Below are 26,518 nucleotides of genomic sequence, written 5' to 3'. Positions count from 1 at the left end.
CTCAGGTATGGATGTGTTTGTGCCTCTGTCAGCCTTTGCCTTTGACATTTTTGTGTGTTTCACCCTGCCAGGCTCCTTCATAGGAGTGTGGGTAGGGAACTCCTCCGTGCTGTTTTCTTAGTTTTTTTAGTGCACCCACGGGCCTGTGAGGATGGGCCACAGATAGCTTTCTGCTTGTGTCTAATGACATTGCGTGTTTGCCATTTGGGAAACCAGAATGGCATGGCCTCAGTCACAGTCATGACTGGTTGGGTGACTTGTGTGCTCTGAATGCCTCTCCCATGAGTGTGATTGGCTGCGTTCCCCCTGGCCAGGAGCAGAAGTTGACCATAGTGCCTCGCAAACCCTAGTCACAGAGACCACGGCCTTATCAGCGTCCACAGATGTGCGTCGATGCCCGTGATGCACTCAGCCTAATCTGCAGGAAGCCAGGCAATCACATAGAGAGTTCTAACTCAGTATCTGATTTAATACCGTGTTTAGGTGTTACTGATACCCAAAATACACATTTCAAAAGAATAATACAATTGATGCTTTAGTGGGGAAGCACCGTTCTTGCCGTGCCTCAGAGCAGGAATTCATGGCCAGAGATGTGTTTTGTTCAGCATGCAAAGTATCCTTTCAAAGTCTGAAGGAAATTCCGGCACATGCTACAACATGGTTAGGACATTTCATTAAGTGAAATAAGCAAGTAATAAAAGGATAAATACTGTATGATTCCACTTACATGAGGTACCTAGAACAGTTAAATTCAGACGCAGAAAGTAGGCTGGGCACGGTGGCTCACGCCTGTAATCCCAGCACTTAGGGAGACCAAGCGGGCAGATCACCTGAGGTCAGGAGTTCAAGACCAGCCTGGTAAGACCCTGTCTCTCTCTTTTTTTTTTTTGAGATGGAGTCTTGCTCTGTCACCCAGGCTAGAGTGCAGTAGTGCGATCTCGGCTCACTGCAACCTCCGCCTCCTGGGTTCATGCCATTCTCCTGCCTCAGCCTCCCAAGTAGCTGAGACTACAGGCGCCCACCACCACACCCGGCTAATTTTTTGTATTTTTTAGTAGAGATGGGGTTTCATCGTGTTAGCCAGGATGGTCTCGATCTCCTGACCTCGTGATCTGCCCATCTCGGCCTCCCAAAGTGCTGGGATTACAGGCGTGAGCCACCACTCCCGGCCCGGTGAGAACCTGTCTCCACTAAAAATACAAAAAATTAGCCAGGTGTGGTAGCGTGCGCCTGTAGTCCCAGCTACTCTGGAGACAGTGGGGAGAATCGCTTGAGCCCAGGAGGCAGAGGTTTTAGTGAGCTGAGATCACGCCACTGCACTCCAGCCTGGGCAACAGAGCAAGACTCAGTCTCAAAAAAAAAGAGAAACAGAGGCAGAAAGTAGAACAGTGGTTTCAGGAGGGGAGAATGGAGAGTTCCTTAACGAACAGAGTTTGTTGTGCAAGATGAAAAAATTTTAGAGATGGGTGGTTGTGATGGTTGCACAGCAATATGAACATACCTAATGCCACTAAACTGTGTACTTTGAAATGATTAAAATGATAAATTGTTTGCATATTTTTCCACAGTAAAAAAAAAAAAAGAAAATTGGAGCACTCATGTTTTTGGAGAGGGATTTTATGTAAAATCTGGATTTCTGTTTTTTTCTTGCAAAATTGGAAGAATTAGGCTCACTGGGCTGGAATTTCCCCCAGGCGGTAGTTGATGGCAATAAGGCCTGGCTTCCCCCTGTTGATGGGGCAGATGCTTTTCACTTTGCTGCGGTCCACACCACCCACTAGTCTTGCATCCGGCCCACCTTCCTCATCTGGCCCACCTTCCTCATTTGTATTTCCTGCCTGGCTACCCCTTTCAGGGTCTCCCAGCACGACCCACTCGTGACCAGGTCTGTCTGCAACCCAGCATCTCCTGACCTCCAGACCCACTCTGGGGGGTATCCTTAGAGACCAGTCAGGTGCTCTAAGGCAGTGGTCCAACCTTTTTGGCACCAGGGACTGGTTTCATGGAAGACCATTCAGGCATTAGATTCTCAAAAGGAGTGCACAACCTAGGTCTCTCACATGCGCAGTTCACAATGGGGTTCGTGCTCCTATAAGAATCTAATGCCGCTGCTGATCTGACAGGAGGTGGAGCTCAGGCAGTAACGCCCACTCGCCTGCTGCTCACCTTCTGCTGTGCAGCCCAGTTCATAACAGGCCACAGACCCAGTACAGGTCTGCACCCTGGGGGTCAGAGACCCCTGCTCTAAGGTACCTCAGCCTCAGGATGCTCCCAGTTAACTTGCCAGTAAACCACACCCATGCCCACTCAGTCTCTTGAGCCACAAAGTGTGGAAGTCACTCAGGGTTTTTCCTTGTCCCTCGGCCTCAGGAATCCATTCTTCTCCTGTTTCCTTACCCGCTGCCGTAGTTAGGACTTTATTCATTTTGCTTGCATTATGTCAGTGGTGTTCCAGCTGGTCTCCCCGTCTTGCCCTTCTCCTGATTTTCTGCCCCCCTTTCTAAAGCATGAAACTCTTTATGTAAGCCCCCTGCTCACCATCCTGCGTGTACTCCCCACCTCAAGGCCCTGCCCCTGGGCCTGACACTCGGAGCCCTTCCCAGTCTACCCTCATCCTTCCCCTGCCCACAGGCCCTCACATCTTATCTGGTCATGGAATTATCTGGCATTCTCTGGCAGTTTTCAGCCACCTCCTTCCCCAGCTCCTAGGCCTCTTGGCCCTGACATCTTTTTATAAACCAGGACAGTGTTTGGGAATTAATGAGAACCCAGACCTCAGACCTGGATCCTGAGCAGCAGAGCAGTCGATGCCCAGGGATCTCGCTTAAAAAAAAAAAAAAAAAAAAAGTAGCTTTATTGAGATATAATTCTCATACCATACAGTTCACACATTTGAAGTATATAATTCAATGGTTTTTGGTGTAGTACATTTTTAAAATTGTGGTAACAGTGTATAAACAGGCTGGGTGCAGTGGCTCATGTCTATAATCCCAGCACTTTGGAAGGCTGAGGCAGGAGGATCACGTGAGCCCCAGCCTGGGCAACATAGTGAGATCCTGTCTCTTAACAAATTTTAAAAAGTTAGCCGGGCATGGTGGCGTGTGTCTGTAGTCCTAGGTACTCAAGAAGGCTGAAGTGGGAGGATCGCTTAAGCCCAGGAGTTCGAAGCTGCAGTGAGCTATGATCATGCCACTGCACTCCAGCCTGGGCAACAGAGTAAAACCCTGACTCTTAAAAAAAAATCAAAATAAAAATAAAGTTTGTGTAGAAATAAAATCTAACATTTTAAGCATTTTTCAGTGTACAGGTTGGTGGCATTAAGTACATTCACGTTATTGTACAAGCATTAGCGTAGTCTATTTCCAGAACTTTTTCAACATCCTATACTGAAACTCTGCACCCATTAACAATAATTCCCCATTCTCCCCCTCCCAGGCCCTGGTAAGCTGTAATCTACTTTCTGTCTCTGAATGAAACTGTTCTGGGTGTCTCATATCAATGGAATCATGTACTATGTGTCCTTTTGTGTCTGGCTTATTTCACTTAGCATGTTTTTGGGGTTCATCCATGTTGTAATGTGGATCAGAATTTTGTTTCTCTTTAAGGCTGAGTAATACTTGATTGTCTGTCTATACCACGTCGTACTTACCTGTTCATCAACCGATGGACCCTGGGGGTGCTTCCACCTTTTAGCTGTTGTGAATAGTGCTGCAGTGAACGTGGGTATTCAGGGATCTGCCTGAGTCCTGCTCTCAGTCCCTCAAGTGTATTCCTAGGCATGGAATTGCTGGATCATATGGTAATCCTATGTTTAGCTTTTGGAGGCATTGCCAGACTGTTTTCCACAGTGCCAAGCCCCTTGCATGTTAACTAAAAACACACAGGTATGCAGCATTTTCTCTGCAAATGTTTTAGGATAACATAAAAATCTGACTGTATTTTGGCTTACAATTTTTATCTGTGTATTTTTACTCCTAAGCCTATGTAAGTCATCAGCAACTTAGATTTTGTGGTAATTATTTTTTATTTCATTCTCAAAATAACTTTTATGTTTTTGTTTCCTAACAAAACATTTGTTCCTAATAATGTTCCCTATTTGTTCCCTAACAATGGTCTCTTAGCTTGTGAGGTTGCTGTCGTCAGGGCATGACATCCCTAGAACTCTGCCGTTAAGACCTGCACCCTGAGTCTGTGTGACAGAGGGAGGGGTGGCACCATGCAGAGGAGCATGGGTACCTGGCTCCTGCCCCTCACACCCTGCATCCCTGCAGGTGATCCGCAGGCACACGCTGGAGGAGAAGCTGCTCTGTCTGGTGCGGCACCGGGCAGGCCACCACTGCCAGAACGCTGTGATCGTCATCCTCATCCTGGCCTGGGAAGGCATTCCCCGTAGCCTCGGAGACACCCTCTACCAGGAGCTCACCGACACCCTCCGGAAGTATGGGAACCCCACCAGCCGGAGATGCGGCCTCAACGATGAGTATGTAGCAGAGGGCTGCAGGGCCAGGGCCCACCTATAGGGTCCTGGGCAGCAAATACAGGAGACTGCGGGCCACCCTGGGGAAAGCTCCTAGGGGCCCTCTCTGCGGCACTGTTTGTCCTGCACAGTTAGGACTGTGGTTGAGGAAGGCATATCCACACATCTTGCTTGAGCTGGGTTCTAGCTTTGGCTCTGGAGGATCTGCTAATTTGACTTCACCATTAAACCCCAGGTCGATACACTGGCACTAATGATGTTAGCGAATGTGAAGTATGTGTGCCCCATAAATAGAAGGTATCAAAGATATTTACAAAACCTGCCCTTGGCCGGGCATGGTGGTCCATGCCTATAATCCCAGCACTTTGGGAGGCCGAAGTGGGTGGAACACAAGGTCAGGAGTTTGAGACCAGCCTGGCCAATATGGTGAAACCCCATCTCTACTAAAAATAAAAAAATTAGTCGGGCGTGGTGGCACACGCCTGTAGTCCCAGCTACTCAGGAGGCTGAGACAGAAGAATCGCTTGAACTCGGGGGGCAGAGGTTGCAGTGAGCTGAGATTGCACCACTGCACTCCAGCCTGGGCAACAGTGAGACTCCATCTCAAAAACAAAAAAACCCTGCCCTTATTAGAGTTTTTCCCGTTTTTAAAAATGAAGGTATATTTATTTACAATAAAATTCATCCTCTTAGGTATATAGTTTTGACAAATGTTTACAGTCACGTACCTACCACCACCACAATCAAGATATGCAACAGGGCTGGGCATGGTGGCTCATGCCTGTAGTCACAGCACTTTGGGAGGCCAAGGCGGGTGGATCGCCTGAGGCCAGGAATTCGAGACCAGCCTGGCCATCATGGCGAAACCCTGTCTTTACTAAAAATACAAAAATTAGCCAGGCGTGGTGACGCATGCCTGTAATCCCAGCTACTCAGGAGGCTGAGGCATGAGAATCACTTTCACCCAGGAAGCGAAGGTTGCAGTGAGCCAAGATCGTGTCATTGCACTCCAGCCTGAGCAACAGAACAGGATTCCGTCTCAAAAGAAAAAGATACAGAACAGTTCCATCTTCCCCCCCCAAATGCCCCATGCCCCCTTTATAAGCAAGCCCTCCCCTAGCCCTGGGCAGTCACTAGTCTTGTTTCCTGTTCCTGTAGGTTTGCCTCTGAGAATTGTCACATAAATGGGATCATACAGGATGTAGCTTTCTGAGTCTGGCTTCTTCCATTGAACATAGTGTTTTCAGTGTTCATCTGTGTTGACGTGTGTGTCAATAGCTCGTTCCTTTTTATCACTGAGTCGTAATCCACTGTGTGGATCTATCACAGTTTGCTTATCCATTCCCCAGTTAGGGGCACTTGGGTTGTTTCCAGATTGTATTAAGCATTAATTTTCATCTCAGTATACTTTGTTGAAAGGCCTGTTAGTATCTGGGCTATAGGAAATAGGCATGTTCAAACCCTGGGGCTCACATCATTTCCCTGTTCATATGGTCGGTGCTGGAGCTGGTTAAGATATTAGAGTTAAGGGAAAGTATACACCTTAATGGGTTTTTACCAGATTCTTCCCCCTTACTTCCGTAAACCCATGTGCTACTCCCAGCAACAGACTCAGTGTTAGACCTGCAGGCTCACAGTGGTGCAGGCAGAAGAGGCTGCTTAGATCTGGCTTTCTACTCAAGGAAACTTGAGAAAGGGGTTGGGGGCGGGGAAGGATGAGTCTCAGTCACTGGGAGGCTGGTGGGTGCCAGGGCTCAGCAGGGCCACCCCTTCAGGGAGGAGGAATACTCCAGAACGAAGGGATATTGCATCTGTATCCCTGACCTGTGCTGTGTGTTGCAGCCGGACCTGCGCTTGCCAAGGCAAAGACCCCAACACCTGTGGTGCCTCCTTCTCCTTTGGTTGTTCCTGGAGCATGTACTTCAACGGCTGCAAGTATGCTCGGAGCAAGACACCTCGCAAGTTCCGCCTCGCAGGGGACAATCCCAAAGAGGTGAGCAGAGCTGGGCGGGGACCCTGCCTCCCACCCTTTCTCGCCTGGCATCCTTCATAGTCCAGCGGGAGGTAGGACTGGCACGCCATGACTCAGATGCGCAGAAGTGGAACTTGTTTTCGTTTTTTTAAAAGCTGACCTTATCTTGCTGTGAAATGAGGGGTGTGTGGAGGGCACCAAGTGTGAAAAATTAGACTTAGCAGTTACGGGTGCCCCAGGCGCTTCCAATTTAAACCATCTCTTTTAGGTAAATACTCCAAATATCGAAGATACATATTCAAATTGCTTGTCAGAATTTGGCCCTCTCAGAGGTCATTTCTTCCCCCCATCTTCCCAGGACACCTTTTTGGGTGTGAGGTTTAGCAGGAAAGGCGGTCTCCCGCGTGTGGGCCATCCTTTGGGCCTTTGCTGTACTTCCCAAGGTATCTCCCACCCTGCCTGGCTGCCAGACAGACGTCTCTGGGCAGTCGTCCGGGCCCTCGCAGTCTCCATGCTGGGGTCCTGGCCTGGTCCCTGGGCTCTGGACTGGTGTCCATACAGTATGACCGCTAGGCACGGCACCTTCTCTCTGCAGGCTCCTTACCCAGACCCCTGCCCTGCAGGGCCTCCCCCAGCCCCAAGACAACAGGGGAAGGTGCCCTCAGGCCGTGGGGGCCGGAGCATCTGCTCAGGCCACCTCCCCTCTGTTGTTTGTCCTCTGATGCCTGCATGGCAAAGGCCCTCCCGAGAGGCGGTCTCCACTCAGCTCCAAATGCAAGGAAGGCACAAGCCTATCCAGGCTGTCTGCCATTTTACCTTCCTCCTGCCTGGGCTCCTGAGCGGGTGGAGTGCTGGCTTCCTTTGCTAGGATACAGACAAATATCCAAATATGTGAACTCAAGTCGCAACCTTCCAAATCTCTCCAAGCTCCTAGTACCAGAAGGGCTTCCCACTTCCCGTGGCGCAGGGACACCCTCTCTACGCCAAAGCCTATGTCACCTTCTGTGCTCTGACTGCCAAGCTTGGGTCCTCATAAGAAAAAGCAAGCATTTTCAAATTCAGAACTCTTTGTTTACCCCAGACCTGGCTTTTAGACTTAAATAGTCTAACAGACCTGCATGCAAATAGTCTAATTTGTTATTAGATTTTTATTTACAATAAGATTCACCCTCCCCTACAAGCAGCAGATGTGGTTGCTTCAATGAATGGAGCCCTGGGGCCTCCAGGACCTAAGAACTACCAGGAATGGAAAGACATTGGCTTAATTTCTCTCAAATTCTTTCCCTATTCTACCAACCACCACTTCCTGTGCTCTTACGATGTGCTAAGCACTTTGCCAAGCCCCTCACAGGTTTCTCAGATGATTTCATGACCCCTCCACCCCAGTGATTTAGGCACTGTTACCCCTCACTTTACAGATGAGGCAGATGCTAGTTCATGGTGAAGGCAGGTTTGAAACTCAGGCCTGTGTGGCCCTAGAGCTCACAAGCCTCACCCCCTGCTGTGCTGGTGGCAGCATCTGGACAGCAGGCAGGGAGGTGGCCCGGCCTCACTGGCCCAGGCTGGCCTGGTCAAGAGTGGCTGGCAGCCCTGGCGACCCCACTGGATGTACAGCTGAGCTGTGGGTCTCCACCTTCCATTTCTCATTCTGTGTGCTTGGTTCTTTTTCTCTTTCCTCTCTTCCTGCTTTCTTCTTCATAAACCCTTTGTGCCTGTGCTCGTGGTGTCCTAGGAGCCCTTCAAGCCCTGCTTGTTTTCGGAGGGCCAGACAGAGGCTGTGGATACCTGGAACTCTCTGCCACATGTCACCAGGGGCTGCTGCTTCACATAGAGCAGTGCTGTCCCACAGTACTTTCTGTGATGGTGGAAACATTCTCTGCTGTCCATACAGGAGCCACGTGTAGCTGCTGAGTATTTAAAATGAGACTAGTGCAACTGAGGGACTGAATTTCTTTTAATTTTTATTAGAATTCAGGCTGGGCATGGTGGCTCACGCCTGTAATCCTAGCACTTTGGGAGGCCAAGGTGGTTGGATCACCTGAGGTCAGGAGTTTGAGACCAGCCTGGTCAACACGGCAAAACCCCGTCTCTACTAAAAATACAAAAGAAATTAGCCAGGTGTGGGCACCTGTCATCCCAGCTACTCGGGAGGCTGAGGCAGGAGAATTGCTTGAACCCAGGAGACGGAGGTTGCAGTGAGCCAAGATCGTGCCCCTGCACCCCAGCCTGGGTGACAGAGTGAACCTCTGTCTCAAAGAAAAAAAAATTAGAATTCATCTGTATTTCTGTAGCTACATGTGGTTTGTGAATAACATTAACATAGTACGAGTCTAGCAGCTGGAGCTTTGAAGTCTGTCTGTATTCCTGGCTTATGACAGGCTCTGGGCTGGGCTGGGCTGGGCTGGCTATGGAATTTCTAGCCTGGATCCTGCCTGCCTCTCTCTTCCTGTCTATAGCCTGGGAGGAAGGATCCACAGTTGTTGCTCTTGGCTTTTTCATTCCCACTGTGCCGCACCTCTGACCTAGGGTGTTCAGCACTCGAAAGCAAGAAACTGTTTGATATGTTCTGGGCTGAACTGGGCGGGAGCCTGAAGGAGCGGTAGTTTAGCAGTCAGGATGACTAGACCTTCAGGCCGTGGCTTCCACAGCTTTTCCTGGGAGCCTCAATGTCCCCAGCTGTGAAGTGGACACAGCACCACAGCCCTCCTGAAGGAAAGGCCAGAAAGACACCTGATGACACCTCCCTCCCAGCCTCCCCCATGATGCTTCAGGAATGCCAGTCCACTTCCAGGGTGCAGGGTCTGCCAGGCAGGGCTGCTCTGGATGTGTGACTGCTCCTCTCTCTGCAGGAAGAAGTGCTCCGGAAGAGTTTCCAGGACCTGGCCACTGAAGTCGCTCCCCTGTACAAGCGACTGGCCCCTCAGGCCTATCAGAACCAGGTAACGGGCCCTGGGCCTTTTGCTGCCCACATGTCACTGTCCACATCTCTGCTCAGGCTCTGAAGGTGGGAAGTGGGGGAGTGGGCTCTTTTGCTCTCTTATGGGAAGAGCCCAGTCTAGAAGTAAAGCAATATGATGTAGTTCTTTGATAAAAACCCCTTTTTTACACCAGGCTACCTGCATCCCACACCGTCCCTCTTCTATCCTGGTCTCCTCCCTTCCCCTGGTAACCCATCCACCTCCTCTGGTCTGGTATCCACTGGTGAGGCCCGAGTTTCTCTCACCTGTCATCCTTGTATCTCCTAGACAAGGCAAGGGGACTTGGGATAACCCAGAAGGAAGTAATTCCTACAGGAGCCTGAAAGTAACTTTTTTGTAGCTGGGGCCTCTCAGCCAGAAAACCTCCCTCCTGCAGTCGAAGGGCAAGGTGACTATCATCCTTAACATCCCTCCTTCCAAGACCTGGCCTCCCCAGGTGCAGAATTGGGGCCACTCACCTCAGGTCATGTGAGCACCTCTCCTTGGCTGTCTACACAGGTGACCAATGAGGAAATAGCGATTGACTGCCGTCTGGGGCTGAAGGAAGGACGGCCCTTCGCGGGGGTCACGGCCTGCATGGACTTCTGTGCCCACGCCCACAAGGACCAGCATAACCTCTACAATGGGTGCACCGTGGTAAGCCTGTGCCCTGTCATAGCCCCACCTGTGGGGCAACTGTGGGAGGGAGTCCACCGTGGTCTTTTCAGAAAGGCAGGCTGAGGGTAGGGAGGGACCTGGAGACAGGATCCTCAGAACTCTGGAAGGTTCCCTGCAAGACAGCCTGCCCTCGCCCACCTCCCAGAGAAAACCTCACCAGAAAACCCTTGAACAAACAAGGCTGGCTTTGTGTCTGTGTCTTAGGGGGATGCTGCAGGATGTAGCCCCTCAAGCACCTGGAGTGCCCAAGTTATCTAAAGCGTGGGCCCCGGTCTCTGTGGACACTTGGATTTAAATGCAAACAAACCCTTGATTCATTCTTTGGACAAATGTGTATTGAGTACCAGCTGTGCCCAAGCACTGCTCTGCATGCTGCGGGATGAAACGGACAAAGTTCCTGCCCAAGTATGTGTGGGAATGTCCTGTAGCAATGAAGGCCAAGAGGGAAAAATGAAGTAGGGTGAGGGATAAAGCAACAGGAGATGCTATTTTAGATGAGAGGCTGCTCTGAGGAGGAGACATTTGAGTTGAGATGTGAATGGCGCAAGAGAGTGAGAGAGCCACTATCTGGGGGTAGAGTGCTCCAGGCAGAGGGACCAGCATGCGTGCAGGCTCCAAGCGGGGAGCAGGCTGGGTGTGTGTTCAGGGAACAACAGGAAGGGAGTAACTTACTGCAAGGGGCAGGGAGAGTGGGATTGGAGAGGCCGGCAGGGACCAGCTCACGGGGAGCCTTGAGGGCCAGGGGAGGGTTGCAGGGTTTGCTCTAAGTGTGACGGGAAGCTGTTGAGGGCTTCTCAGCTGGGCAGCAGTAAGTTTGCATTGTAAAGTTAGACGCACTCCTGCTGCTGCAGTTAGAGAATGAGGTGTGTGATGGTGGGGGCAGAGTGAGGTGAACGGGAGGGAATAAGAGGAAGGAGGCAAAGGAGGAGGCTGGGGCAGCCATCCAGGCCGGAGGGGACATGGCTTGGGCAGGAGTTGGGGGAGGTGCTGATGGGACAGATTTTGGATGATGTGGAAGGGACTGCCAAGAGGATTTGCAGATGGGCTGGATTGTTATGTGAGCAGGACTTGAGGAGCACTCCAAGGCTTTTTGCTTGAGCATCTGGGTGAGTGTTGGTAACATGGACCGAGATGTACAGTAACAGGGGAAGGCTGAATTTAGGAGTAAGAAATCAAGAGTCCTGTTTCAAGATGCCTGCTAGACGTGCAGGCGGAGATGTGGAGTAGGCAGAGGGGGCAAGGAGGGTCTGGAGAGCACATGGTTTATAGTTAGAGCTGTGAGGCCAACGCCATAACCAGAGGAGTGAGTGCAGATGGAAAAGAGAGGGGGTTTGGACTTGGGTAGGGGCTTCCTTGAAGGGATGATGCTGGATGTCTGCTCTGCCTTTTAGCCAGGTTCTGGGCAGACAGGGTTTCCAGGGGCTGAGGACGAGGCAAGGGCACCAGCACATCTGCCTGGAAAGATGGCTCCCAGATTCCGAGTGTAGCTTATGCCCCCTGGGGATTGATGGACCCACCTCGGGATTTCATTTCTCCACTTGTTTTCTATCACTGCATCCAAGACTGAGAAGCAAGAAGGGGCAGCTCCTGCTGGCACTCTGTTGTGAGGATTTCTAGGTGAAATACACAGAAAGGGCATGCCCACAGTGTTAGAGAGACGAAGGAGCTTGGGGGGCCCTGGAAGGTGGGCGAGAGCAAGAGCACCATGAGGTGATCTGGATCACAGAGCTTCTAGAGTTTGGGGTTGAAAAAAGGAGTATTTTCTTCCAAAATGAAAAGTATTGTTTTTTCCTAAACAATACTCATTTTTTAAAAATTTAAATAATATTAAAAAGGTTGCCTGAAATCTCAGAGATAACCAGTTAGCAGTTTGATGACTATCCATTCAGACACCCAAATGTGTATGTGTGCACGAATGGCTTTATGAAATTTTACCCAAATGGGGTCACAGTATATATACATGCTGTTCTATGACCTGCTTTTCTTAAGCTTTCTATGTCAGTGGACTTCATTTTCCGAGGCTGTATGTATGGCTCTGCCATCATTTATTTAACCAGTCCCCTATCAATGGACAGTAAGTGCTTTCAGACATTTCCCTTCTGTAAACCACAGGGAGAGGCCATTCTTCTCACGTATTTGTGCAGTGGCGCAGTGATTGCATTGATGTTTGCTTTTACAGGCTTGGGGCACTAATTCTCCGACTTACTTGGCAACACTGGATTTTGTCAGAGTCTCTTTCATCTTTGCCTGCTGCCTCAGTGGGAAACATACGATCTTATTTTAATTTATGTTTATTTTATTACTAGAGAGGTTGAACATTTTTTCCTATTTCTTCTTACACATTTGAATTTCATCTTTGCGACTATCCTATTTATGTACTTTACTTATTTTTTTAATCAGGCTACCCTTACCTTTTGATATTTGTAAAGTATCTCTTGTAGGAAATACAGCTTCTGCCACATCTCATCCTTCGGATTTTCCCTTTGGTCTGTTGTTTATAGCATTAGTCTGACAGACTGGTAGGAAGCAGGGCTGGGGCTGGCCAGTCCAACCCAGAAAGTACACAGGAGGCTGGTCAGAGCAGAGGATGTCGTAGACCCACACGTAGTCTGGGAAGAAACAAGCTGGGTAGGGCATGACACCAAACTCAGAGTGCCTCTAAGTGAAAGGGTTAATAAAGTTAGTGCCATAAAAATATAAGGTTTCTGTTCAATGTAATAAAACACCATAATAACAATTGAAAGGCCCATACAAACTGGATACCTTGAGTTATCCTTGAGTTAAGAAAAGCAGGTCAGGCCGGGCATGGTGGCTCACGCCTGTAATCCCAGCACTTTGGAAGGCCAAGGTGGGTGGATCACCTAAGGTCAGGAGTTTGTGACCAGCCTGGTCAACATAGTGAAACCCTGTTTCTTCTAAAAATACAAAAAAATTAGCTAACCATGGTGGCAGACACCTGTAATCCCAGCTACTGGGGAGGCTGAGGCAGGAGAATCGCTTGAACCTGGGAGGCAGAGGTTGCAGTGAGCCGAGATGGTGCCATTGCACTCCAGCCTCTGCAATAAGAGCAAAACTCTGTCTCAAAAAAAAAAAAAGAAAGAAAGAAAAGCAGGTCAGGCTGGGCACGGTGGCTCACACCTGTAATGCCAGCACTTTGGGAGGCTGAGGTGGGAGGCTCACTTGAGCCCAGGAGTTTGAGACCAGCCTGAGGAATATGGCAAAATCCCATCTCTACAAAAAATACCAAAAATTTGCTGGGCGTGGTTGTGCATGCTTGTAGTCCCAGCTACTCAGGAGGCTGAGATGGGAGGATCACTTGAGCCCAGGAGGTCGAGACTGCAGTGAGCTGTGTCACACCACTGCACTGCAGCCTGGGCAATAGAGTAAGACCTTACCTCAAAAAGAAAAAGAAGAAAAAGAAAAAGAAAAGCAGGTCACAGAATAGCATGTATATATAATGTGATCCGATTTGTAGTTTTATATAGCCATACATGCACACACACACATACATACATTCAGATGTCTGGGTAGTGATCTAAACACTAACAATGGCTAATAATTCACAGAGCTCCAACTGCTACAATATTTGTAACAAGTGATAAATTATAACCTTAAATGCAAAGATGACTTCGTGATTTAAAAAATGACAAGTCATATATAGTAGTGGGCAAAAGTCATAAAACTCACAAAAGAAGGAAGACAGTGAGAGAATTGTGTTAAAATGGGCCAAGGATTTATTTTAATCGGATATGGTAAGACATGCAGACCTGGATAATTGTCAGGAAAGAACTTTATACTCAGATCCTAGAAACAGGAGGGCAGGTCATGCTCTGGGGCCACTCGGGGGAGCACCGGGCCAGTCAGGAGGCAGAAGAGGAAGAGTGGGGAGCATGGCCCAGAGTCTTGAGTGGGGTTTTGCAGGGAAGAATGGGTGATGCAGGGTAGCTACACTGGGGAAGTTTAGGATTGAACCGTTTGAATATTTTAGCAGGCTCTGAGCTATGGGGTGGGTTCCTCGTGCACGGCCCTCTATAAGGCCAGGGAAATATTGGCTTGGTGTGTGAGTTTGATAAAGGAGATGGCTGAGGGTGTGAGCTCTGGATTTGCTGGTTCATATATCAGAGGCACACTCGCAGGGAGCCATTTGCTATCTCTGGGAATTAAGTAGCCCTGGGAGGGGCAGCCTCTCTGGGATCAAGACCCCAAATACCAGAGCATCAAAAATATAGAAAATAAGAAAATATAGTCAACACAAGAGTAGAGAGTAAACTTGAATAAAAAAGCAAATCTTGTGAGAAATGTACACCAACAACAAGATCTATTTTAAGTGAGCAAAAAGTTTTTAAAGAAATTAGTGGAAAAAATATAGGAAAGTTGAAACACATTCTGCTGGTACGAGTGAAAAACCGAATCATTTTTGAGGGTAGTCTGGCAGTATGTGGCAGTTCTACTTAACATTCATTCTAAGGAATTAAGAATCTTACAAAATTTAGCTGAAAGGGTATTTCAGAAAGTATTGTTTATGGTATAAAAAAATTGGAAACAAGTTGAAATATTTGATAATGAGATTAACACATTGATACAGTAGAATAATATTACACAGCTCTAATCATATTGGGGGAGAATATTTAATGCACAGGAAAATATTTATACTATGTTGAGAAAAAAATGAAGCTATTATATGACCATATGCATAATACCCCCTTTAATTACCAAAAAGTAATTGTGTACTTGTGTATGTACACAATTAGGTGACCATGATATTTAAAGTGATTACTTCTGGGTGGTGGGATGGGAGATTTTGTTTCCTTTTTGCCTGCCTAAATTTTGTATAATCAGCACATAGAGTTTATGATAAAAAGGAAACTTTTTTTTTTTTTTTTGAGACGGAGTTTCACTCTTGTTGCCCAGGCTGGAGTGTAGTGGCATGATCTTGGCTCACTGCAACCTCCATCTCCGGGTTCAAGCAATTCTGTCTCAGCCTCCCAAGTAGCTGGGATTACAGGCGCATGCCACCACGCCAGGCTAATTTTTATATTTTTGGTAGAGACGGGTTTTCATCATATTGGTCAGGCTGGTCTCGACCTCCTGACCTCAGGTGATCCGCCCACCTTGGCCTCCCAAAAGGAAACATATTTTAAGAGCAAAAGGAGACTGAGTGTTTAGAACAAGGAAGATAATGGTGGACAGTGCGAGCTTCACTGGGCAACGTGGTACTGTGGTGTCAGTGCTATGCCAGAGGGCAGAGCAAGCCTCCGGGTCCTGGTCAGGCCCCTTGCCAGGTATCTCATCTCCCCTCAGCCTTCTTAGGATCATAGGAGATAATGTGCCTTGAAAGTTGATGAGTGGACTGTAAGTGCTGGTGATACTGTTGTCCTGTGAACCAAGATCAATGTACTTTCCAGAAACTCTCGGAAGTAGTAGTGGCTGGTATTGGGATTGTGTGGGGAAAGATGAGGTCACGTGTTTTGGGTGCTCAGACCCCTCTCTCCCAGCACTCGGTCCCCCAACCTCATGTCCTCTCTCCCCCACTGCTTGGGGCAGGTCTGCACCCTGACCAAGGAAGACAATCGCTGCGTGGGCAAGATTCCCGAGGATGAGCAGCTGCATGTTCTCCCCCTGTACAAGATGGCCAACACGGATGAGTTTGGTAGCGAGGAGAACCAGAATGCAAAGGTGGGCAGCGGAGCCATCCAGGTGCTCACCGCCTTCCCCCGCGAGGTCCGACGCCTGCCTGAGCCTGCCAAGTCCTGCCGCCAGCGGCAGCTGGAAGCCAGAAAGGCAGCAGCCGAGAAGAAGAAAATTCAGAAGGAGAAGCTGAGCACTCCGGAGAAGATCAAGCAGGAGGCCCTGGAGCTGGCGGGCATTACGTCGGACCCAGGTGTGTGGGGGGAGGGTGCCCGCTGGGAGTCGCAATGGCACTGTCCTCATGGGGGCCCCCGCTCTTCCACGTACCCTCCTGCATCACACTGGAACTGGGGCCTCTGTTTAATTGTCAGTCAGAAGGGTATCTGCAGCAGCCACAGCCAGCCTGATAGGAGGCTGTGGGGATGCAAGTACAGCAGGACTTGTTATCTGCGTGGAACTGAGCTTGGTAGAGGGGAAGCACTGGGTTTCTCCTCTAGTTTGCATCCCTCAGAGAATCAGAGGCTCCCCTCTGAGCTCTAGTTTGCTCCCCTCTGAGATACTGAGGTGAGTAGCAGCACTTCAGGGCATGTGGGTGTGTGCCAGGGCAGCAGGGCTTATGGGCGGAGACGGTTGCTGGCAGGCATCTGAGTTCTCATTCTCCTGGCCCTGGTCCCTGCAGTGATCCCAACTGGGCTGGGCACAGAGTGGGTGGTGGTGGTTCAGTACAACTTCTAGAGTTCTCTAGGGTGAGGAGGAGTCGGTGGGGGGTACTGTGGACCCTGCATGAGCTGCTTCTCACCAGGGATCGCCTCCTCCCATCCCCAATGGGGCTGGGGCTGGGGCCTGTGCTGAGCAGGGCCCAGGGAGTATGACCCGTTCTGGGCTGGACATGCCTCAGCACCTCACCTGCCTGTCCCAAAAGAGGAAACATCCCTGGGAAAGAGGGAGGGTCCATCCCCAGTCGCCCACCCAGGGCCTCTCCAGGCTGTGTGTTGTCTTCCCCTCTGCCATCTTGCCTTCTGTTTCCCCAGGCCTGTCTCTGAAGGGTGGATTGTCCCAGCAAGGCCTGAAGCCCTCCCTCAAGGTGGAGCCGCAGAACCACTTCAGCTCCTTCAAGTACAGCGGCAACGCGGTGGTGGAGAGCTACTCGGTGCTGGGCAACTGCCGGCCCTCCGACCCTTACAGCATGAACAGCGTGTACTCCTACCACTCCTGCTATGCACAGCCCAGCCTGGCCTCCGTCAATGGCTTCCACTCCAAGTACGCTCTCCCGTCTTTTAGCTACTATGGCTTTCCATCCAGCAACCCCGTCTTCCCCTCTCAGTTCCTGGGTCCTGGTGCCTGGGGGCACAGTGGCAGCAGTGGCAGTTTTGAGAAGAAGCCAGACCTCCACGCTCTGCACAACAGCCTGAGCCCGGCCTACGGTGGTGCTGAGTTTGCCGAGCTGCCCAGCCAGGCTGTTCCCACAGACGCCCACCACCCCACTCCTCACCACCAGCAGCCTGCGTACCCAGGCCCCAAGGAGTATCTGCTTCCCAAGGCCCCCCCAATCCACTCAGTGTCCAGGGACCCCTCCCCCTTTGCCCAGAGTTCCAACTGCTACAATAGATCCATCAAGCAAGAGCCAGTAGACCCGCTGACCCAGGCTGAGCCTGTGCCCAGAGACGCTGGCAAGATGGGCAAGACACCTCTGCCCGAGGTGTCTCAGAATGGAGGACCCAGTCACCTTTGGGGACAGTACTCAGGAGGCCCAAGCATGTCCCCCAAGAGGACTAACGGTGTTGGTGGCAGCTGGAGTGTGTTCTCGTCTGGGGAGAGTCCTGCCATCGTCCCCGACAAGCTCAGTTCCTTTGGGGCCAGCTGCCTGGCCCCTTCCCACTTCACAGATGGCCAGTGGGGGCTGTTCCCCGGTGAGGGGCAGCAGGCAGCTTCCCACTCTGGAGGACGGCTGCGAGGCAAACCGTGGAGCCCCTGCAAGTTTGGGAACAGCACCTCTGCCTTGGCTGGGCCCAGCCTGACTGAGAAACCGTGGGGGCTGGGGGCAGGGGATTTCAACTCGGCCCTGAAAGGTAGTCCTGGGTTCCAAGACAAGCTGTGGAACCCCATGAAAGGAGAGGAGGGCAGGATTCCAGCCGCAGGGGCCAGCCAGCTGGACAAGGCCTGGCAGTCCTTTGGTCTGCCCCTGGGATCCAGCGAGAAGCTGTTTGGGGCCCTGAAGTCAGAGGAGAAGCTGTGGGACCCCTTCAGCTTGGAGGAGGGGCCGGCTGAGGAGCCCCCCAGCAAGGGAGCGGTGAAGGAGGAGAAGGGCAGTGGTGGTGTGGAGGAGGAAGAGGAGGAGCTGTGGTCGGACAGTGAACACAACTTCCTGGACGAGAACATCGGCGGCGTGGCCGTGGCCCCAGCCCACGGCTCCATCCTCATTGAGTGTGCCCGGCGGGAGCTGCATGCCACCACGCCACTTAAGAAGCCCAACCGCTGCCACCCCACCCGCATCTCGCTGGTCTTCTACCAGCACAAGAACCTCAACCAGCCCAACCACGGGCTGGCCCTCTGGGAAGCCAAGATGAAGCAGCTGGCGGAGAGGGCACGGGCACGGCAGGAGGAGGCTGCCCGGCTGGGTCTGGGCCAGCAGGAGGCCAAGCTCTATGGGAAGAAGCGCAAGTGGGGGGGCACTGTGGTTGCTGAGCCCCAGCAGAAAGAGAAGGGGGTCGTCCCCACCCGGCAGGCACTGGCTGTGCCCACAGACTCGGCGGTCACCGTGTCCTCCTATGCCTACACGAAGGTCACTGGCCCCTACAGCCGCTGGATCTAGGTGCCAGGGAGCCAGCGTACCTCAGCGTCGGGCCCGGCCCGAGCTGTCTCTGTGGTGCTTTTGCCCTCATACCTGGGGGCGGGTTGGGGGTGCAGAAGTCTTTTTATCTCTATATACATATATAGATGCGCATATCATATATATGTATTTATGGTCCAAACCTCAGAACTGACCCGCCCCTCCCTTACCCCCACTTCCCCAGCACTTTGAAGAAGAAACTACGGCTGTCGGGTGATTTTTCCGTGATCTTAATATTTATATCTCCAAGTTGTTCCCCCCCCTTGTTTGGGGGGGTTTTTATTTTCTCTTTGTTTTTAAAACTCTATCCTTGTATATCACAATAATGGAAAGAAAGTTTATAGTATCCTTTCACAAAGGAGTAGTTTTAAATTCCATTTAAAATGTGTATTTATTGGATTTTTTAAAAGCGACAATAGTAATGGTAAAGGATGGGCAGGAAAGGCCAGTAGTGCTCCCCCGCCCAGTCTCGCTGGGTCCGGCGAGCCAAGCCCCTCGGGCGCTGGCGAGGTCCTCAGCCATCTGCCCCTCGAGAGCCAAGCGCGGACGGTAGCCACCCAGTTCATCCCTCCCGACACACACCCCCTCCCTTTGGGGAAGGGAGCCTCAGGACAGCTTCTGTCCTCTCTGATAGGATGGGAGAGTCTGCAGAAAACCATCTGGGGTCCCTTTTCCAGTCCCCGGCTTGGAGTCGAAGGGCAGATGCACCCCAGGCCAGCCCCCACAAGATGCTGGCATAGCTTTCCCCAAAAACCAGGTTGGAAGTAGATGGCTTCAAGCTTGCTAGTCTCCACACTGAATCCTCTGTCCGTTATTTATGGAGTCACACGATGTCATGGTTCACTAGGCAGCACCTCACGCTGGAGCTGGAGTGCGAGGTTCTTAGGGGCCGCGCCCACCATGTTGCCAAGCCAATGCATGCTGAGCTGAAGGAATTTGTCTTAGTGGCAGTTTTTTAAAAAATGCCCCCAAAGTCTATGCTGATATTGAAAAAGGGCTACTGTATCTTTAAAAACAGGAAGTTGAACCCAAGCTGTGAAAAGCCAGTGGTGCTCTGTGCATGGTGCTGTGCGGAGCCTGGTGCTGTAGTGTTGTGCTGGGACTTTCTTGACTCTTGGGCAGGTCACATCCTACAGGAGCTCAGCAGACCAGTGTAACAACAGTTAATGCATCTGTCCTGATCCCTGAATTTCCACATTGGACAATGGTGCATGCCTCACACCTGAGCCTGCTTCCTCCATGCTATCATTGGGTTCGGGGGCCTACACTTAACAATTTTAAAGTGCAAGAGTCAAACATTTTCAACAGGTTGCTATAATTTTCCTCCCTAATTGGTGCCATTTCTCCATTTGATCATTTTCTTTTTTTCCTTTCTCCCCTCTTCATCCACTTTAACATAGCTGTTCTGAAATTCTGGTGCATTCATTCGGTTCTTTGAAATGAGAATGTGGTGCTTAATTTTTGTGACGTTGTTGAGAGAGGTTGGGCCTGATGGGAGCAACACTCATCATCAAGTCAAACTTTGTTGGAGTGTTGGTTTTTCTTGTGATATTAGCAGAAATGATCTCATGCTAGCCATGTGGATGTGTGTGTGGTGAATGGGGGGCTTCATCAGGACACACAGAGGGGAATGTGGCCACGTGGTGGATGACCACCAAGCCCTGAGATGAACAGGTATTTACTGAGCAGTTGTATTCAGATATGGGTCTTCATGAATCATGTTTAACAATCAGATGACCGCTATAGGCAAGTTCCTGAGCTTCCGGGTGCCTTGAGTAAGAGCTGAGAACCGGCCTGCTGGGTGTTTACTGTATCTGTTTGGAAGCACTGGCGGAGGGTCGTTGTAAGATGTCCTGAGCATTTATGTGGTCTGGTTTTAACTGTAAATAGTGAAAGATTTTTTTAAGCACTTTTGCCTAGATTTAAACAGCAACTTGAAAAAAAAAAGTATGTTTTAACATGTAATTGTGGGAGAAATTGTAAATAGTAGCTGAATATTTAATGTGCTTTGTCTATCCTCCACTTTTACCATATTCTGTAAAGTTGCATTTATTTTACAGGACAAAAAAATGAAATATTATTGCTTTCAAAATAAATACCCAAGAGCTTATCAGGACTTAGAATTATTCAGAACTCAGATTTATAGGAAAACCTCTGACCTTCAGTTTGACAAGCTAAAGGAAGCAGAGTCTTTAATGAGCATGCTGATTTTCTAGTTTTGAGGAAAAATTGGGTCCTTTAAATGCTATTTTGCTTATCGCATCAGTACTTTTATGCAGGTCTCATTTGACTCCGTGCTTAGGTAGATGCAGGGGTGCCTTGAAAACTTCATTTTAAATGATCTTAAGCAAGAAATACAATATTTTACGAAACATTTGGAGAATGTGACCGTCTGTATGACCCGTGGAAGCCCCAGGTTGGCTGTTGGTTTGGAAGGTCCCGAGTGTAACCCAGGTGATTCTGATACTTGGCATGTGTGAATCTTCCTGATGTATGTTAAATAAACTCTTCCCCTCATCACCCTTTGGTAGGAAAGCCATTAGATGAAAGGAGAAACCAATACAAGCTAAAAGCATGCGACGTCTGTCCCCCAGCCCAAACAGCCTTGGTTCATCAGTTTCTGCAGTAGGAAATAGGCTGCTGAGAGGTGAGTCAAGAGGCAGTCACCATTGGATGTCCCCACTCCCCTCAGAATGGCGTTTCCAGAGTTAGGCGGTGTGGTTGCCGTGCTCAAGCCCATGCTGATTTGTACACTACATGTCTAACCTACCTCAAATCTCAGTCATTAAAATTAGCATGCTTTAGACATATATTTAAAAAGTAACTATGCACAGCTCTTTATCCCCCCCTTGCTGCTGAAGGTTTCTTAAAGAGAAAAATCAAATTTTTATTTTTTACTGGCACTATCATTTTTTAAGTCCTAAAGATGATTAACAGACATTTTTATCATGAGAAGAAAAATAAAGCCATTGCAACTAAAGAACCTAACAACATGACCAAGTTCGAAGAGTCATATTATAGCAACGGAAATCGATGGCGTCTTAGTCATCTCCCCAGTGTGCCCTGTCCACGGACACCATCCACGTGCAGTGCAAACATTTGGTTCCTTTTCTGCTCTGTTTTGTTTTCCCTGCCTGTTGCGTGCAAGGGAAGTGCTTGTAAAGTTCTGTGCTACGAGATTTTTAAAATAAAAATCGCTTCGCAGCAGGTTCTCACAAAATAACTGGTGCTAGCTCAAGAAACCATCATCTGACCATCAGAAATCTTGACTAAAGGTGTTGCATGGATTTGGGGGTTTTTTGGTTTTTGGTTTTGGGTCTGGTTTTTAGCAGGGCCAATGTTTCCCACGCCCCGGCTTCATGGGTACTGCTTTGCCTTCTCACCAAGGTGACGATGGTGTGCGTGGAAAGAGATGATACCCCACCGCCCCCTCTTGGTCCTTCCACCAGCCTCTTTTGGAAACGGTAGTTTGCAGAGCAAGGGATTTTTAAAGCGCTAAAGCAAGGAAAGAACTAGCAGAGCTTAACTGCTTTGTACCACACAGCAGTAGATGTGCAAGGATGGTTGACAATGAGTCGATGATAACCTAATTTCATTGAGAGAAACCCAGCCAGACTTGCTTCTAGAGGTTTAATCACCATGAGATCTCAAACCAAGGCAAAGCTGGTGGAAAACTATATGATATCCCTGACGTGCCTCAACCAGTATCTCTTTCCTTTTGTTACTGAAGTGTGTTTTATGGACTAGGAAGCATTTTTATGAATTGAAATAGTCTAAATAAAATGGTGCTATGGTGTTTTAATGTGACTGTCCCTGATCCTGTCTTGCTGAGGTGCTATCAACGTTCTGAAACCACAACCAACCAAAAACAAGGTGGGCTCCAGTCTCTTGGCTTTTTTTTTCCCCCTTCCCCTCTTTTGGTGCTGTCTTAGACCCGTTTACCGTGCTATAATCTGCTCTGAGCAGTGTTGTGTTGTGTTGTATTGTTCTTCCCTTGGTGGCCAAACAAAACAAGTCGAGAAGGCAGCTATCTCCCTTTCTGTGATCGGGAGTGGGCCTGCCTGGCTTGGCAGGTGCTTTGGTTCCACACCTGTCTTCTCAGGCTTGATGTGAAAGAAAGGGCAAAGGGTTTTTTGAGTTTGTTTTTGTTTTTGAGGAAGGGGAGTTGGGTACTCCTGCCTCTCCTAGCATGATAGGCATTCTCATAGCCAGGGACAGATTTTCTCCTGCAGCCCAGGGTGCTAAGCAGACATCTCTGGGAGTCCCAAGGGCACACCAAGGGAGACCAGATGGATCTCCTTCCTCCCCTGGCACTGGCTGGGACCATGGTGGGCAGGGGCTTCATTCTCTGACCCAGCGTTGCTTCTGCCTCTCATTGGTAACCCCTCATGTTCGGACTAAAGGAAGGAGCTTTCTTTGCTCACTCGATGCCACTGAGGCTGCTTTTTAGTTGGTGCTAACCTAAATTTCTTCTTGGGTCCACAGAAGTTGATGTTTTAAAAACTTACCAGGAAGCTCCATTTTGTGTCATCCACTGTCACAATAATTTTTTTAAATACCTCAAAAACAGGACATCATGACAACTTCAGTAAAGTAGATTCCATGAGGGTCTGATACCTGCAGGTTGTCCGTCTGATGACATACTTGACCTTGAAAAATCTGGGGTCATTTTGTTTTTCATTCTTCAGCAGTTAAGATAGCGGAACGCCGAAAGGAAGGAGTGTAGTTGGCTGTATTTCATGTTTAAGTTTTGCTTTTGAATAAAATGTGAATTTCCTATGCCCATCTCATTGAGCTTTCTCAGTCATTGTTGCTGTCATTTGAAATGACTCCCTCAAAACCTAGTTTTATTAGCCAGCTGCCTCTGCTGTAGTACATGGCCAACTTCAACATACCCTGGACCAAAACATTTTTGAGGTGCATACCCCCAGCATAAGTTATACAGTCCCACATCCAGGTGCACAGAGTGCGAGTGCACTCTGCGAGTGCAGGGGGAGGGGCGGCCCCCTCTGGTGCTCTCAGCCCTTCCTCCTGCAGAGCTGCAGGCAAGAGCAGAGCAATAGGCTTCTCCCCTGAGCAGAGACCGCAGCACAGAAATGCAAGGTCTAAAGTTGCTTTTTGCCTAAGAATCAGCGAGCGATTTGGCCTACTTCCTCATTGGCTTCTATTCTGATATCAGGGATGCTTTTTGTAGTGGTATTGTTTGCTCCCTCTTCGCGTTTTGACTACCCGTCATTCAGGGGTAACTCATCACTCTTCACACGGGGATTTAAATTAAGAAACTAATTGGCTCATTTGAACATTCCAAATTTTCTTGGTTTCAATACCCTTTTTTTTCTTTTGAGGGGAAAAGAGGGGAGAAAAACAGGAGTGATGTCATTTCTTTTTCATGTATTCCAATTAAAGAAACAAGGGCAGGTCGTATAATGGCATATTAATACATTAGACTTAATCTAGAACCCCTGTAGCTTTTTGATGTGTTTTATTTCTTATCTCTTTGAATTCCTGTTTGGTTACTTGGCTTCCAATGGAGGTAAACTTAACAACCATACTTGAATATTCCGTCTTGACTTTGTAAACTGTGGCTACTTGAAATGAAGTTTATCTGGGGTTGATGGATGAATGGTAGATTTTTGCAATGTCTCAAGGCAATAGGATGTGTATTAAACTGTAGATATTCTTAGTACAGTAAATTTATGCGGATAATTTTATTTTGTATAATTAATTTTTACCTTTTTGTTAATATTTTTTCCTTCCACTTTATTGGTTTGCCTCCTGAGCTACCCCTCCTTACCCTCCCTTCTCCCTCAGTGTTTCAGTAAATTTAATTTAGGGTGCCTAGAAATTGCAAGTATGTATCCTTTTTGATTTGTATTTTATTATAATTTACACAAACAACTGGGTTTGTGAACTGTATTACTCCTGGTATCTTTAAAATATTGTGGGTGTTTTAATAAATTTTATATTTATTTTTTGCACTCAAATTCAGTGTGGGTTCTTTTTTTCCCCTCCTTGAACCAGGACTGGAATGTGATGTGTCAGGTACCCTGTAACCTCACCCACCCACCGTATGTTGTAGATGTACAAATTAAGCCCTCACTAATAGCAGCAGCGGAACCTGGCCTTGTCCATTCTGCCACCTGGATAAAGGAATGTTCAGAGGCTATCAGCTGTTAAAACGGGATCTAAAGGGGGAAAGTAGAGATGGCCTTTTTCTCATCTATGTTTCTCTTTTTGTTTTCTTTCCCTTTTATGTTTTTTGTCCTTTTTTTTTCTTTCCACTGGGAGATAGATACCCCCCTCCTACTAAAATTAACTTATGATGTTAGGTTTGCTAAAGGATCACCGAATGCTGCTTGGTTCGGATGGCTTGAACAGCAAGTCTAGTAGGGATTGGCTAATACGGAACCCGAGATTCTGCTGACCAGCGGCAGAGGTTTCCCGCAAGATCCCATGCCTGGAGCTACCTTATTTAATTCAGATTGCCAATTCTGGAGGTGGCTGTTCTTGAAAAGGGAATATGAATTGAGGAAGGAGAAGAGAGAATAGTGAATCTGCTCGCTCTTCCTCCTTCCTCCTGCGTGAAACATCTGACTGAAATTGATCCAGTGTCTTTGAGGGACAGCCAGCCCAGCTGTTGATAAGGACTTCAGCAATATCCCAACATCCCAAGTCACTCAGATGGGAAAGTTCATCTCTGAGGGCATCTGAGTGAAAACACCATGATCATAATGAGTGCCAGGTGATCGGCTTGGAGGTTTTTATCTCCATTTTACTTTGCTTGCAAAGGAACCCACTGGAAATGCCTTGGTACACCTGGCTATCCAGGGATCCTCAAACATGTTTATATGTTTTACAAAAGTGGGGTCACACTGTGTTTTGTAACCTGCTTTCCTCCTTGAGTTGGAAGAGACCTAGTTCTGTCCCCTTCCTGAGCGCCTGTCATGCTGGCTCCATCTGCAGAGCCTGAAGGGAGGGCCAGGACATTCCTCCTTCAGCTGGGGCTGGTTCACTGTTGGTTAGCTACAAATATGCTGCCATCACGTCTTACACAAGTTCCATGTTAAATACAGAAAATTAATTAGAAGACAGAAGTTCTTAAAAGTTATCTGAAATCCCACCACGAGAGAACCGCATATTGGTTGCAAACATTTTCTGAGTGTGTAAATACGACCCATATGTATTTTTTCAAATGGAATACAATAATACAGTGTTGTAATCTTTTTGCACTTTAACTATCTTTATCAGTTTGCAGAATAGCATCGTTTTAAATAGTTGCCTAGCAATGTTTTTAGTATGGATACAGAAGCATTTAATCATCCCTGTATCACCAAACTCTTTAACATCCCAACTTGTTGCAATTATAAATTGAACTAATCTAAATGTGCCTCCATGTAAATTCCACTCAGTCTATTTCTTTCTACGCTAAGAAGCGTTGCAGTAAATTCCCCTCCACTACATGACTACATTCTTAATTCCATAAACCTTCTTGTAACAGGTCCAGGCCCTGTCCACCACTACTCCCCACCGCGCCCCCGTCTGTTCACACCTAGAGCATCATTATTCATATTGGGATCTCTAGAAATGAGCAATTTGTTCCAGATGGGATCCGGCTCATGCAAGCCAAGCACAAAGACACCAAGGAGCCCCACGATCTGGACATGCTATTTTTATAAGTGTACACCAAGGTTTATTAGCTTTTTAAGCAGCTGAGTTTTACTGAGGGCTTGTGGCTTGGAAAGAACATGGCTCCCTCACTTCCCAATTGTGTGATCTGATGAGCCGTTTCATCTCCCTGTGTCATTTTGTCAATAAGACAGGCTAATGATACCACATAAGACATAAGGATAAAAAAATTGCTACAGAAGTGAAAGTGCCAGGCATTCGGGACATAGCAGGTAATAAGAGCTATCATTATTACTCTTGACATATGCAAAGCTTTAGATCACTAAGGAGTCCAAGACTAGTCTTGGACC

The 26,518-nt window shown here is 48.5% G+C and overlaps 1 protein-coding gene across 7 annotated transcripts in view; it reads left to right on the top strand.

The window, feature by feature from the left end:
- TET3 (tet methylcytosine dioxygenase 3) overlaps window positions 1-24,526 on the top strand; it is a 121,247-nt gene extending 96,721 nt beyond the window's left edge. For all 7 annotated transcript variants that reach the window (XM_063649340.1, XM_063649339.1, XM_063649338.1 and 4 more), the window contains 6 exons: window positions 4,272-4,480; window positions 6,320-6,470; window positions 9,299-9,388; window positions 9,926-10,063; window positions 15,629-15,965; window positions 16,744-24,526. In XM_063649340.1, coding sequence (XP_063505410.1) covers window positions 4,272-4,480; window positions 6,320-6,470; window positions 9,299-9,388; window positions 9,926-10,063; window positions 15,629-15,965; window positions 16,744-18,524 — 2,706 coding nt within the window. In that variant the 3' untranslated portion in view covers window positions 18,525-24,526. The remainder of the gene's footprint in view (window positions 1-4,271; window positions 4,481-6,319; window positions 6,471-9,298; window positions 9,389-9,925; window positions 10,064-15,628; window positions 15,966-16,743) is intronic.
- The last annotated feature ends 1,992 nt before the right edge of the window (window positions 24,527-26,518 follow it).

This window comes from Pongo pygmaeus, chromosome 12 (genome assembly GCF_028885625.2).
Source record: "Pongo pygmaeus isolate AG05252 chromosome 12, NHGRI_mPonPyg2-v2.0_pri, whole genome shotgun sequence".
NCBI lineage: Eukaryota > Metazoa > Chordata > Mammalia > Primates > Hominidae > Pongo > Pongo pygmaeus.
The sequence above is the reverse complement of the archived record's forward strand: the minus strand, read 5'-3'. Positions and strand labels throughout refer to the sequence as shown.